The following is a 15,453-nucleotide window of genomic DNA, read 5'->3' as shown; positions in this document are numbered from 1 at the left end:
ATTATATAAATAAAAATATAATAAGTTTATTACTAATAATATGATAGAAAAATGTAAAAACATAATATTTAGTGACAGTTTTCGTGTAAATTTAATCAAATTTTCTTAGAATGGACAATCACATGTTTAATTATAATCATAAAAATAAAAAGTTTATCTTATATATGTATATATATAATGAATTAATTGATGTTATATAAAAATTAAGTAACTTTTTAAGTTTATTCACATGATTAACTAAAACTACTATTTTTTTCTAATCAAAATTATCGGAAAAAGAAAAAAGAAAAGTACTTGTACAATGAAAAAAACTAAATTTACATAACTTTGACCAATTAGTTGTATAATATATATTATAATGTTTTTGAGGAAAAATAATCGTACAATGACAGTGTGTCAAGTAAAGCAAAATCTAAAAGTAAAACCATAGTATAAGCTTAAAAGAATAGCAAAAACTAAAAGTAAAGCCGTAGTATAGGTTAAAAGAATATAAAAGTATGTGGTTCTTTTTGCTTGAAATACCTAAATATATTGTTAAGTTGCTCAAATTATGAACCAAAATTTAATTTTATTGGCATAAAGAAAATTCAGGGTGTTCCCAAAAAATTTTTTAAAGGTAGATAAATATAAAATTTTAAATTATTATGTATAATTTTTTTTTTTTCAGGTCAGGTTGGTCCTAGCCATAAGGTGGCGCCCCCCCTGCTTGTAACCGGTTTACATAATACATGTGGATAATCTTATTATTTATAATGTAATGAGTTCCAATAGAATTCTTAAAATTGGTTTGAAATAAATTTACCTTCAAACTTGTTAGGGGAAATCTCTTCAAACCCATTACATGACAATTAATAAGATTATCATTTGTGTATTATATAAACAAACCATGTGATTAATTAAAAATGTTATGTAACTAAAATTATACATTAATTGTTTTTTCAAACATCACAAAGTGCACAGGAGGAAAGTTCCTCCATATAAAATTTTGACTTTAGTGTTTAATGCTTTGTCTTTTACCTATAAATGTACAAACTTTTAAAACTATTCTCATTAATTTAAACTCTAAAGTCTTGTGAAAGAATAATAGTGATTAATTTAGTTAATTTATTTATTAACTTGTTAAATAGAACTAAATTTTGGAATCGCCCTGGATTTAGATCTTCTAGATTTCCTAGGGTACTCTACCAATAGATTTCCTTAAATCCTAACCACTCTTTTATGATTTAAGGGTCTAGATTTTACCATGTCAGCATTCCACTAACAATACTCTTAAAATAATAAAATAATGTTGCAAACAAAAGAATTAAGATTATTATTAGTGGAATGCTAACATGGCAAAATTTAGACTATTAAATCATTAAAGAATAGTTAAGATTTAAGAAAATCTATTTAGTAGAATACCTTAAGAAATCTAGAGGATCTGGATCCAATGGCCCTAGGCAAAATTTAAGATAAACAACAACATAAACGAGTTCATACCTTGTTCCATCTTATTGACCCGCTTTTTAAAATTTATTAAAAAAAAAAAAAAAAACCACGTTTTAACACATTTAATACAGCATTTATAGCCTTGTAGCTATAGGATAGTGTTTTTTTTTTTTTAAGAGATAATTACAACATGCTACTAACCCTACAGCTCGAACCCTTTCCCCCCTAGACCCCAAGCACATTGTGTATGAGAAGGTGTCAATTCCGCTACAAGGTCTTTCGCGTAGCTGTAGGATAGTTTGTTTGTCTTGCCCGAAGTAACATCACTAGAAAAATATTTAATCATGAGAATTCATATTAGGTCATGCATTTTTGTTTTTAGTATAAGTATTTTTTTTTTTTTTTATCACACTACTTTTTAGCATGCACACATTATATTATCTAGTCTAAACTCTATCTCTTTAGGATATCAATTTTTTCTTTAATTTTAAAATTGTTTATCTTTACTTACACATCACAATCACTATTCACACTTTTCTTTAAACTTCGAGAAATATAATAAATAAATAAATAATTGAAATGCGCAATAACAATGCTTTTGCAAAGCATTTGCACAAGTACTATAGTAAAATGCATATATAAACTTATATGACTGGTTTTTGGGATTAGATGGACAAAATTTAGGTCTTATGTTATATTACATCTACTTTAGTCTTGAGAATTGCTAGATGTAGGTAGGCATATTTGCCCAAATTAGTAATTGGTATAACACTAAGAGCATGGTTGTCAAAATCGCGATCCGGATCGTAAAATCGTGCGATTTTATGATCCCACCTCACCAAAAAGTTTAAAATCGTAACAGGATCGCAAAAATGGTAGGATCGTATGTAGGATCGTGTAGGATCGCATAGGATCGTAGGATCGTATGGGATCCTACCGATCTTACCGATCCTACCATTTGGCTTGATTTTTTTTTTTTTTTTTTTTTAAGTGGGATTCATTTGGGTAAGATAATCCACCTAAACCCACAAGCCCAACGGGTTATTAGAAGTCCAATAATGAATTGAAGTCCCAAATTTACCCCCATGTCAACATAAAATCTCAAAAAAACCTATAGTACTTAAGTTTAATGTTTTCAAAAACAAAACCTAAAATATTTAGATGATGAAATGGGATATGACAATGACAGTGATTAGATTAAAAGAACCTTAGAATGAGAATTCTCTTTTGGATTTCGTATTTGTAATTAATTAGTTTACCTTAGATTGAGAATTCTCTTTTGGATTACATATTGTAAATTTGTAGTTAGCTAATTTTTTTGGATTTGGAACTTAGAATTTGGAAAACATTTTCCATTTGTGTAGATAATATTTTGGTATTTAGTTGCTAATTAAACATGTACTGAACTTTTTAAATACATTATGTCAAAAGTTAAATATATTTTGTTTCGTTAGAATGATATAAGAACGATGTAGTGCATGCAAATTACATTTTATGATGCAATTTTTTTTTAATGGATGGATTCATATTTTAAGTGATTATATAACATACAAAATTACTATCAATAGGTTTTTTGCTTAAAATCTGAAAACAGGTAGGATCTTAAGATTCACGATCCGATCCTACGATCTACGATCCTACCTACCTCTCACGATCCTACGTAGGATCCCGATTTTGACAACCTTGACTAAGAGAGTTGGATGTGGTATATACATGCTAAGAGCATTCACATTAATTCATGCAAAAAGACAAGTCTATTTGAGCATAAGAAACTACTTTCTTTTTTTTTTTTTTTCCACAACCACTTTTTAAAAATACTTAACATCATATTATCTATTCTACCCACAATTTCAATATAATATTAATTCTTCTTTTATTTTTTGAAAAAGTTTGGCAACAAATTTTGTTGTAGCCCATAACTACAACTATTTAATATCTTATATGAATTTTAACAAATTCATCATTGAATGACATTTCTTTCTTATATCTTCTATGCTTGCAAATTTTTCGGAAGATCCAAAATCAATTGTTATGTTATTAATCAAATGTTTAAATTTCAAGTTTTTGTAACATAAAATTATGCAAAAAAATAAGTTTATGAATCAAATAATAAATAACATCAATAGACACAAAATTTTACATGCGAATTAAGAACATGTAAACACATACAATCCGATAGTTAAATTTTTAAAATATGTAGTCATATTAATTGTTTTTAGTGAAAGTTGTAACTAATGGCTACAACTAGATCTGTAGCCAAGTGTAGGTGAATTTTGAATTTGGTTGGCTAAAGTGTGTTACTTTCTATCATACAAACACTTATGCAAATTCTCTAAAGGTTGTTATAAATGTTATTATCAATCTTTTTCATTTTTTGAAAGACGAGGACTCCCTAGAATAAGTAATTTAAAATAATAATAATAACATTCTAATTTGAGTAGAAACTACTAAAACAAAATAGGGTAAATTGTATAAAATAATCCCTAGCCTTTACACTAACTGTGTCAATTTAGTGCCTTTCAATTGTGTCAATTGTTCGTGTCAATTTAATCCTGTTGTTCAAAGTTGGACATTATTGACGTGTTAAATATTATTTCTCTGCCACATAGGCAAACACATGGAATGCCACATCATATCACGCTAAAAAGACAAATAACAATATGGTAAAAGAAGAACAATGGGAAACTGAAGAAAAAATTAGGGATACCCAAATCGGATTACAGTGTTCATGGCCTGAATTCACTTTCCTTCAATCGAATTAGCACATCAGGTCGATTCTTGCTGATTTCAAATGGAGATAGAAATTCATTCATTTATTTCGATTGAAATTCATCAATCGAAATTCCTTTTTTTTGAAATGTTCCTGTACGAAAATAGGTCGTCTCCACTATTAAATAATTCATCATACCAATCACAAAATACAACTCCACTCACCCTCTTGCTTTAGCAATCACATTCACTAGTTTCTTATCCAACTAATACCATCCTACTCAAATCATCAGCAAATTACCAACCTCTAGCAAGACATTCCAGTCACTATGCAAGCTCATGGCTAAAGAAATGCCAAAAGTATCAAATACCATGACCAGTCACCAAACTCCAATTCAAGTTAACCACTTCTGCTACAAAATTCCAAGGATTCTTCTTCGTAACCTTCTACCTAATGAGTAAGATCCTAAATCATAATTCAAGTGAAGTAGAGCAAAACAACAAGTAGGGCTCTTCAACACATCCTTAATTTGGAAGTCAGGAGGTGCTCTAATGTGCAAGACACACATTATCAAAACGTGCCAGCATTGTCTTTAATGCCATAAAATCTAGAATAGCCCCTGAGCAACACATATGCCCTAACATAGAAGGGACTAGACAGTTTTACCAAGAACATTGCCCATATGGGCCATATCAAACACCCTACTTAATAACTTTAAATTAGTCATCTTACTACTTCCATATGTCTAGAAAAAGAATACTAGCTGAGTACTAACTAGCCATTTACACTAGGTGACTAGACCAATGGGACAAGCTCATATCAAAGCAAGATCTAACAAAACTTTTTCATACACTACACAGTAAATAATGCAAATAAGTGTTTTACAAAACTATGAAAATGATAAATTCACATGAAACAAGGACATCATCAAACCACAATATGCAAAAACACAAATTCACATCCTCCATTAGGTTAATAATGGATAGCATTTTCATCTTCTACACAAATTTCACATAGAATAACAATACATAAGCTAACTCTCCATTAACAAAGTCGTAAATATCATTTTTGATAATTCGATAATTAGGAATAGGGAGATTAAAACCCTGGATGTCTAAATTGAGATACGAGACTCTTTGAATCAATATCCCACAAAGACACATATTGCATCAAATTTTTCATTTTCCTATGTTGTTTTTTTTTTTTTTGGTTGTTGTGTGTGTGTGCGTGCGCAATATCACACTACAACAACACAATCCTATAAATTCAATTTAAGATAGCAAAATCAATAGGAAATTAAAATAACAGAGAAATTAAAAACACAACCAAACAGAAAATCAAGCAAAATCCCAACAAAACTGTACGTCTCTCTATTCTAAAAGGGTCACGGTATAAACACTTTCATGCCAATTGTTCTAGCCGGTCCCAACACCTGGGTTCCAGATCTGTTCATGTTTTGCTCAGGCAAACAGCCAAGCTCAGTTTCAATATGGGCTTAGAATTCCTCAATTCAACATGACCATGTCACACTATACATACATCGTATATACTAAACCATCTGAAGTGTCTATGGATTTGAATGTGTATGCTGCTGCAAGTTGCTCCTGTATTATAGGCTTGCTTTCATGTCAGAGATTCTAGTTGCACTATTTATGGGACAAAGTCTATTGTCTATAAGCATCATCATGACTCAAGTTTTATTATTTTTATTGGTGATCAATTCAAACTATTTATTTCCTTCTTTCACATTGCACCAAAAAATGGAGTATACATAACCTTGGTGAAAGATGTTAGGAATGCTTTTGACGGAAGCCCACTAGTGAAAAATTGACTGCAAAGGGATGCACACAAGTGATTACAAGAAGTTAGGAGCTAAGCTTAAGGTCTATAACATTTGTGTTCTTCTAACTTTCAAGAAGTATTAATGTAGCCCAATACATTGTTAGGTATTAAATTTAAGAATAGAGTTTGGTCACATATTGGAAAGAAAATATATAAGATTAAAAGAAGGTCTGTTCTAGCACTATGTATATATTTGATAAGTACTCTCGCAATATATATTAATCAGGAATTTTATGTAAACCATGGGCAGGGTCTATGAAATATGAACTTGGGGTTAATCTATAAAGGCCTGAGTTTCAGGTCCTGAGTCTTGACCTAATGAACTAAAATGATGAACAGGGTTTGTCCTCTGAATCCCCAAAAAGTTTGGATGGGGGAGGATATGGATGCTGACGAAGGAACTCATTGGATATGGCTCTCTTGTCAATACATTTTTAAATTGATTGTGGTAGATTAATTAAGTTATTGCACTGCTGGGTGTCCTTTTCTAATTTTCTTTTTCCTGATAAGTAATAACAAAAATTATTAAAGAAAAGAAGAGTTAAAATGCTAGAGCCTCCTAAGAATTACAGAACTATATTTTAATTATCCATCTAATCTAGTAAATTACAAGATAACCCAAATCATAGTACATCTCTCCATGCCTAGGTAACATTACTAGCCATTTACACCAATGGTGACTAGACCAATAGGACAAAGCTCACATGAAAGCAAGATCTAACATAACTATTTCAAACACTTCACAGTAACTATTCAAAGAAGTGTTTTCCAAAGCTACAAAAATGATAACTTCACAAAACAATCGAACCACAATATGCAAAAACACATATTCACATCCTCCATTAGGTTAATAACGGATAGCATTTTCATCTTCTACACAAATTTCACATATAAAAACAATACATAAAGTCACTCCCCATTAACAAAGTAGTCAATATCATCTTCGACTATTTGACAATTAGGAATGGGAGATTAAAACCCTGGATGTCTAAGTTGAGACACGAGACTCTTTGAATCAATATCCAACAAAGACACATATTAAATCAAAATTTTCATTTTCCTTTTTTTTTTGTGTGTGTGTGTGTGCAATATCACACTACAACAACACAATCCTATAAATTCAATTTAAGATAGCAAAATCAATAGCAAATTAAAACAACAGAGAAATTAAAAACACCAAACCAAACAGATAATCAAGCAAAATCCCAACAAAACTATTAAGTCGAATAATAGTACGATAATCATCCAGGAAATTCAGGAAAAAAAAAACAACACAACCTAGTAGTTCAGATCCATATCATCCGCTATTTCAAAATTAAAACATATTATAACTCAAAAAAAAAAAACCAAAACAAAACATAAAACCTAATCACCACCAGCCTTCTGGTACACATAGGTCAAGCCACACTTGCCACAGTAGTGACGGTCAAAGTGGTTCGCCATGAAAGTTCCAGCGCCGCACTCAGAGTTAGGGCACTCCTTACGAAGCCTCTGGACCTTTCCGGAATCATCCACCTTGTAAAACTGAAGGATCGCGAGCTTCACCTTCTTATGCTTGTGCTTGATCTTCTTGGGCTTGGTGTAGGTCTTCTTCTTGCGCTTCTTAGCGCCGCCGCGGAGGCGGAGCACGAGGTGGAGGGTCGACTCCTTCTGGATGTTGTAGTCGGCTAGGGTTCGGCCGTCCTCAAGCTGCTTTCCGGCGAAGATGAGGCGCTGCTGGTCCGGCGGGATTCCTTCCTTGTCTTGGATCTTGGCCTTCACATTGTCGATGGTGTCTGAGGACTCGACCTCGAGGGTGATGGTCTTGCCCGTTAGGGTCTTCACGAAGATCTGCATGGTTGCTTGGTTCTGCGATTCGCAGCAACCAGCCGCTTCAAATGGGATCTCTGTGAAAAGAGTCTGAAATAAAGGATGAGAAGGGATTTGGGAAATGAAGAGTGGTTTATATATGGTGGATGGGTCTGCTAGGGTTTGTGGGGTTTTGATTGGGTGCGGTGAGGGTGCATGAGTGGTATGTTAGGGGTATTGCGCAACGCTGCGTTTTTGTTTGTATTAATATTGGGGTGATGCAAAACCGCTGCCGTTTTATCTTACTCTTTCATATATATGATAGGTGGTCTTGTTGTTAGGGACATATGCATGGGATGATTTTGTGTTATATGTTGTTTAACAACTTACAAATGGTATTTTCTTATGTTTTTCAAGAGATGTTATAAGTAAGAGTACTGTTTATCACCTGTAAAAGTGACTTAATAGTAAGAAGCTCTCGTGACTCATCACTTTAGGAGTATGAGATTATGGATTCGAGTAGTGGCAAACTATATTATTGTTACAAACAAATTTTTTTTTTTATTGAAAAAAATGAAATCTAAGGATATTTCTAAATATTTCATTCAAAAATCTATTTTAAATAGTACTAGTCCGTATCAAAATTTTATGTTAATTTCGATTCAAGTGATAATCAAATAATTTCAACGCTTTTTGTGCTAATTGGACAATGTGTTTTAGGTCTCACCAATCCCCTCCCTCCTATTTACCCAGTTAAGAAAAAAAAATGTGCCAATTAGCTTGGAGTTCAATGGCATCTAAACCCTTATTTGAATTATAAATATTTCTATAAAAAATACTAAGAAATGCTTGTGTCCTAATCTTATTTCAATTCAACATAACTTCTCCTTTCTTCCTTAAAAAAAAATAAAAACATCAAGATAAGGGGAGCATCATGAATAACAAAAACCCAATTAAAAATGCACCCACATTTAACAAGAGCATTTGCACACTTGATTAAGAACGGCGTCGTATGTTAGCAAAAAAATAAAAAGAAAGGGGGTTAAGAACGGCGTCGTATCATGTGACAAAGCTCAACAAAAAAAAAAATCATATTCTCTTTCTCACTCTCTTCCCTCTACAAAACACAACGGAAAAACCAGAAAACTCTTTATCACTATCATCACACTCATCATCACTCATTTCTCTGACTCATCCGAAAAAAAGCTAACACTTAGTATTAAAAATGGCCATTGTAGCATCACTACCAGGCTTCAATCTCTTCTCTTCACTCCCTTCAACACCACCCTCAAACGACCCCAAATTTACAAAAAACTCCACCCCTCCTCCTCCTCCTCCTCCTCCACCTATTCCCATTCCCAAATACCCTCCGCCTCTCAAAATATCCCAAACTGCCCCTCCTAAATCTTCCAATTCCCAAACCAACCCCGCCTTCAAAACCCCACACCGCCGCTCCAACTACTACAAGCCCGTCAAGGACGGCGTCATCGCCTCCGACGCCGGCCGCTCCGTCGTCATCGGCGACTCCGGCGTCTCCTACCTCCTCCCCGGCGCTCCCTTCGAGTTCCAGTACAGTTACTCCGAGACTCCCAAGGTCAAGCCGCTCGCGATTCGGGAGCCGGCCTTCTTGCCCTTCGCTCCGCCGACCATGCCGCGGCCGTGGACCGGGAAGGCGCCGCTGAAGAAGAAGAGGGATAAGGATAGGAAGATTCGGCTGCTGGAGTCGCTGAATTCGCCTCCGGCCGGTACCGACGGAGTGAAGCGCGTGGAGATGGCGAGGCCGTTTCCGTTGGGGAAGTTTGTGGAGGAGAAGAGGACGAGAGAGGAAATACTCGGTGAGCGTTTGAAGAAATGGGAGATCAAAATGCTTGTTGAACCTCGCTTGTCCGATAATCGCCAGGTTAATCTTGGTGAGATTTTCATTTTTCGTTTTCCTTTCTTTTCTCAGAAATGGTAGCTGAATTTTCATTCAAACCACAGTTTTTAAGGACTCGTTAGCTCATTAGGTGGCGACTAGAGACTTAAGAAATTGCTATGTTACATGTGATTAGTGGATAAGTTTACAATGTAGTTCTTAATTCCTAAAATCATATTCATTCATTTTGAGACGAGTGGACTGGATTTTGGCACGTCGCAAATGATTTATTTATTTAATTTTGATAATTCATTAGTTACAATTGGTATGAGGGATTTGAACCTGGAAATGAGGTGCCAGTTGAGCTACAAGTCTCTTGGCACGTCATCAATAATTTAAATAGAAATCAAAATGGTGATTGTCAAAGCTTGTCTAAATATCAATAACAACAAATTTTATAACTTGTTGATTAGTATACAATAAAAATAATGCATTGTTGAATTCAGTCCCCTTATTTAAAAATAGATTAACTGGATTTTATGAGCTCGATTATGGAGTAACCTTAAGAACTTTAAAGGATCCTAGTCCATGATTTATGTGTTTTCTTTAGATGATTTAATGATCCAGTCATGTATGGGTTGGAGGAGGTATTTTGTCGTGGATATTCATGTTTGGTTAAATTTGGGTGTGCATAGGGAGGGATGGGTTGACGCATAATATGTTGGAGTTGATACATTCGCATTGGCGGGGGCAGAAGGTTTGTAAAGTTCGATGTAAAGGGGTTCCCACTGTGGATATGGATAACATTTGCCGCCATCTTGAGGTATTAGTCTCTCCATTTTTCTTGTATTCCTCACTTTCATTTATCTAAGCTGTTGCTTATCAAGCATGTGATAGAGATGTTTTGCTAAAGGTGCCATTTTGTGGGTAAAGTTTCTTTTCAGGCTCCCATTTATTTTGCAAGGAATGGGATGTGATGATAAAAATCTCACTCTATAAAATCTTATTGTAATTTGGCAGAGAAAAAAGTTGGAATAGCATTCTTTCAATTACCATCACTTTGCTAAGAGATGGAATGGGATATTGGGTGTGAGATATAGAAGCAGCCATGAGCCCATGCCAACATTTTGTTTTAACTGAACAATGGCACATTGCACTAACCATAGATGCTACTACTGGATTTTCATGTATTCTGTTTTAAGATTTCACTTCAATTGCAATAAATAGTGCCTTTTGTGGAAGTGTGTATGTGCATAAATCACCTTAGTTGCCTTTATTTTTCAATTTAAAGGCCAGTTTTTCGACTTATGAAAATGTACATCAAATAAATCAAATTTTATTCTCCTAAGAAGTTTAAGCCTCCTAAGTTAATTATGCACCAATTAAGTTCATTATCAGGCTGAATTCAAATTTTATGTTCTCTCTGATTTAGTAAAGAAAGCTCATGCTTGCATCATGCTCAAGTTTCTTATAATGTCAGGATAAAACTGGGGGAAAAATCATTCATCGCGTTGGTGGTGTAGTTTATCTTTTCCGTGGCAGAAACTACAATTATCGCACCCGTCCACAGTACCCAGTAATGCTCTGGAAACCAGCTGCTCCGGTTTACCCAAAACTTATCCAAGAAGCTCCAGAAGGATTAACAAAAGCTGAAGCTGATGAATTTCGGAAGCGGGGAGAAAAACTTTTGCCAATTTGTAAATTAGGTAAATTCACCAGGACCATCACTTGTTCTTATAAATAACCACCTTGTCATAAAGTTTGTTTTATATTTAATTCACATTGTCTTTTTTATCTGTTCTCTGTAACTAGAGCCATAGGATGTGAAGCAATACTTTGGATAACCAGAAATAGCTGAACCCTGAACTGTATGTCTCTCTATTCTAAAGGGTCATGTTATAAACACTTTCATGCCAATTGTTCTAGCCAGTCCCAACACCTGGGTTCCAGATCTGTTGATGTTTTGCTCAGGCAAACAGCCAACCTCAGTTTCAATATGGGCTTAGAATGCCTCAATTCAATATGATCATGTCACACTGTACATACTTTGTATATACTAAACCATCTGAAGTGTCTATGGATTTGAATGTGTATACTGCAAGTTGCTCATGTATTATAGGCTTACTTTCATGTCAGAGATTCTAGTTGCACTATTTATGGGACAAAGTCTATTATCTAAGCATCATCTAGACTCAAGTTTTATTATTTGGGTAAATTGCAAATTACACCCCTAAAGTGTGGGGGTGATTGGATTTTACACCTTGAAGTTTCAAAATTTGGATTTTACCCCCTGAAGTTTGAGGTGTTTGGATTTTACACCCTAACGTTTCAAAACTTGGATTTTATCCCCTAAAGTTTAGGTTTTATGGACTTTACACCCCCAAATTCTGAAACTTTGGGATGTAAAATTTAAACACCCCAAAACTTTAGGGAGTAAAATCCAAATACTTCTAAAATATATGGGGTAAAATCCAAATTCTGAAACTTCAGAGTGTAAAATCCAATCACCTCTAAACTTTAGGGGTATAATTTGCAATTTACCCTTATTATTTTTATTGGTGGTCAATTCAAACTATTTATTTCCTTCTTTCACATTGCAGCAAAAAATGGAGTATACATAACCTTGGTGAAAGATGTTAGGAATGCTTTTGAAGGAAGCCCACTAGTGAAAATTGACTGCAAAGGGATGCACACAAGTGATTACAAGAAGTTAGGTGCTAAGCTTAAGGTCTGTAACATTTGTGTTCTTCTAACTTTCAAGCGGTATTAATGTAACACAATCTTATATATAAGCACGTACACATTGTTAGGTATTAAATTTAAGAATAGAGTTTGGTCTCAAATTGGAAAGAAAATATATAAGATTAAAAGAAGGTATGTTTTGGCACTATGTATATATTTGATAAGTACTCTGGCACTATATATTAATCAGGAATTTTATGTAATAAACTATGGGTATCTAATGGCTTCTATGAAATATGAACTTGAGGTTAATCTATAAAGGCCTGAGTTTCAGGTCCTGAGTCTTGACCTAATGAACTAAAATGATGGAACAGGGTTTGTCCTCTGAATCCCCAAAAAGTTTGGATGGGGGAGGATATGGATGCTGACGAAGGAACTCATTGGATATGGCTCTCTTGTCAATACATTTTTAAATTGATTGTGGTAGATTAATTAAGTTATTGCACTGCTGGGTGTCCTTTTCTATTTTTCTTTTTCCTGATAAGTAATAACAAAAATTATTAAAGAAAAGTAGAGCTAAAATGGTAGAGACAGAACTATATTTTAATTATCCATCTAATCAAGTAAATTACAAGATAACCCAAATCATAGTACACCATTCAAACCAAAAATATAAGAAAGTAGACTTGATCTTAACACATCTCTCCATGCCTTTGAAAATTTGGCTCCCTCCAAACTCCCCACATAAGACAATGAAAAGGTCACATTCCAAATGAAGTTATTGCTATGTCAAACAAAAGTGTAACTTCTTTCTAGTGTTAAAAACATTCTATGAAGCTGTTGTTTCCTAGTTTTGAAATTTGTAAAAGCACAAGGTGGTACTTGATGTCTTAGTTAAACAAAAATTTTGTAGTTCCTACGAACATTTCTAGACAGATTTTTTGCATTTGCTTGAACTTGTGATTAATTTGCACATTTTTAAAGCCCAGACAGCCAAGCTACATATGAGAAGAACCTAATGACAGGCTTGGCATGGGCTAACAGGGTTATCCCATCTGCTAGGGCTTGGCTCACCGCAAAGTGAACTCTCCTCAACAATCATAGTCCATATGCATATATTACAAACGTTTTGAATTCTAGCATCTGTATATGTAGGTCCAAAGGAAAGATGCCTAGCAAAAAAAAGAAAAAGATGTTGTAGCTCAGAGGAAATGGTACCTTTCTAAAGTTTTACTTGTCATTATATGGATCATTATGAGTGTTAGTCCCACCTAGGTAGGGTGGCTTGGATAGAATCCTACCTTCAGCATCTTTTGCATATGCACTTGTTAGCCTGAGACAAAGCATTGCATCAGATGGTGGCCCCTTTATACTGTTAATTGATAGGCAGTCCCTTACACAAGTGTGTTATGATATGTTGAATGTTGTTTGATGATGTTTATATTCTTTACTAGTTTACCTATCATTCTGGTTGCCATGCTGTCCTAGTTTTTAACCTTTTTTCCTCTCCATTTGGACAGGACTTAGTTCCTTGTGTGTTATTATCTTTTGAAGGTGAACAAATATTGATGTGGAGGGGACAAGATTGGAAATCAATGTATACAAATGCTCCTTTACCTGCAATCCCCCCTAAAATTGGCATTGCAGGTGGTTTGGAAAGTTCAGGTATGCATTACGAAAAGGAATGGGACAAGTCACATTGCATTTGTACAACTTTCCTTTGAAATTTTATCTGGAACCGTTGACACACTATCAAGGGTACTATTGCATGCAATATTAGGTTATTTATGCTGTAAGATGATATTATGCAAAGATCAAATTGTAGATAACAGCTGGATGATTCCATGCATGGGTGTGGGAAGGCACTTGATTTTGATGTACTTTATAGGAAAACAATATGTTGTTGAGAAGGGTTTTAGTCTTATAGATGATGGCAAATTGGGATACATCATTTCATATGCACAGGGACTACCATGTCATGGATGGTAAACGATATGATAAAAGTTGACATAGTAGCATGTCTTAAAAAAGCTTTTCATTCCAATTTCAAGGAAGCCGCCATTGGCCACTAGATTTTAGTTAAATTCAGGAAGAATAGCTGTAGTGGCCCCACAGTTAAGGAGACAACTAGACATTATTTTGGATAAGGCAAGCTACTTTGCAATTTATTTATATATTTTGGTTAGTAAGCTACTGTGCAATTTGGTTGGACACCACTTTGAAATGATTTTGGTAAAGGAAGGTACGCATCCTGTTTTTTGTGAAAAAGTTAAAGAGGCCCTTAGTAGATGCTCCAAGAGTAGTTTCCTTGAAATTGCATTACCAGTAAGCAAGTGCTCTTTTTGTATTCTCTTCTGAATTGCACATTTGAACAACTTGGATGGGAGGTGGGATTTTTGAGGTTGCTTTCAAATGTGGTATATGTTAAATAATAATAATAATACTAATAAGAAAAACCAGTTCTAAAAGGATTGACTTTTCCTAGCAGTACTTTGCAGTTATGGTAAATATTGTGACATGATGACAGACTCTAAAATGATTGGCCTTAATTTTCATTTTTCATCGTGTTTTTCAGGTAAGGATGATGGTGATTGTTGTAAGGGTAATGCCACAACAGTGAGAACAAGCTCTAAAATGATGTCACTATGGAAGCGAGCAATTGAGTCAAGCAAAGCATTGTTGCTGGATGAGATTAATCTTGGTCCAGATGCTCTTTTGAAGAAGGTGGAGGAATTTGAGGGTATTTCACAGGCCACAGAGCATTCCTATCCAGCATTAATATTGACAAGCGAAGATGGTACAAGCAGCTCAATGGCAGTGTCTGAAGATGATCCCCAATCAGAAGGTTATGATGAAGATGACATCTATAATGATAGTGACGATGATGAGTACGAAAATTATGATAGTGATTCGTTTGAAGAGGTGGAGTCATCAGTGCCTCTAGGGTCATTACCCGTTGATTTGATAGCTGATAAGCTCAAATGGGAATGAAATTGCAAAGAAGGTTCTGACACAGATGAACTGTTCAATTGCAATGTTGCTTATTTTTTCCAGAAGAGAACAATGAGCTTTGTAAATAATGCTACAGAATACAACTTTTTACAATATTTTTATAAACTATTGATGTGATAAATTATTACTAGAACTT

At 34.3% G+C, this 15,453-nt stretch overlaps 2 protein-coding genes across 2 annotated transcripts; one reads left to right on the top strand and one right to left on the bottom strand.

Moving 5' to 3' along the window:
* Positions 1-7,168: 7,168 nt before the first annotated feature.
* On the bottom strand, positions 7,169-7,901 carry LOC115978798 (ubiquitin-40S ribosomal protein S27a). Its single transcript, XM_031100668.1, has one exon. It carries the CDS (start codon positions 7,814-7,816, stop codon positions 7,346-7,348), a length of 471 nt encoding a protein of 156 aa, XP_030956528.1. The 5' UTR covers positions 7,817-7,901; the 3' UTR covers positions 7,169-7,345.
* Positions 7,902-8,855: 954 nt separating this feature from the next.
* Positions 8,856-15,444, top strand: LOC115982524 (CRS2-associated factor 2, chloroplastic). Its single transcript, XM_031105148.1, has 6 exons — positions 8,856-9,678; positions 10,319-10,446; positions 11,104-11,329; positions 12,224-12,351; positions 13,826-13,970; positions 14,881-15,444. Exons 1-6 carry the CDS (start codon positions 8,994-8,996, stop codon positions 15,294-15,296), a joined length of 1,728 nt encoding a protein of 575 aa, XP_030961008.1. The 5' UTR covers positions 8,856-8,993; the 3' UTR covers positions 15,297-15,444.
* The last annotated feature ends 9 nt before the right edge of the window (positions 15,445-15,453 follow it).

The sequence above is a fragment of the Quercus lobata genome, chromosome 3 (assembly GCF_001633185.2).
Source record: "Quercus lobata isolate SW786 chromosome 3, ValleyOak3.0 Primary Assembly, whole genome shotgun sequence".
Taxonomy (NCBI): Eukaryota; Viridiplantae; Streptophyta; class Magnoliopsida; order Fagales; family Fagaceae; genus Quercus; species Quercus lobata.
The sequence above is the reverse complement of the archived record's forward strand: the minus strand, read 5'-3'. Positions and strand labels throughout refer to the sequence as shown.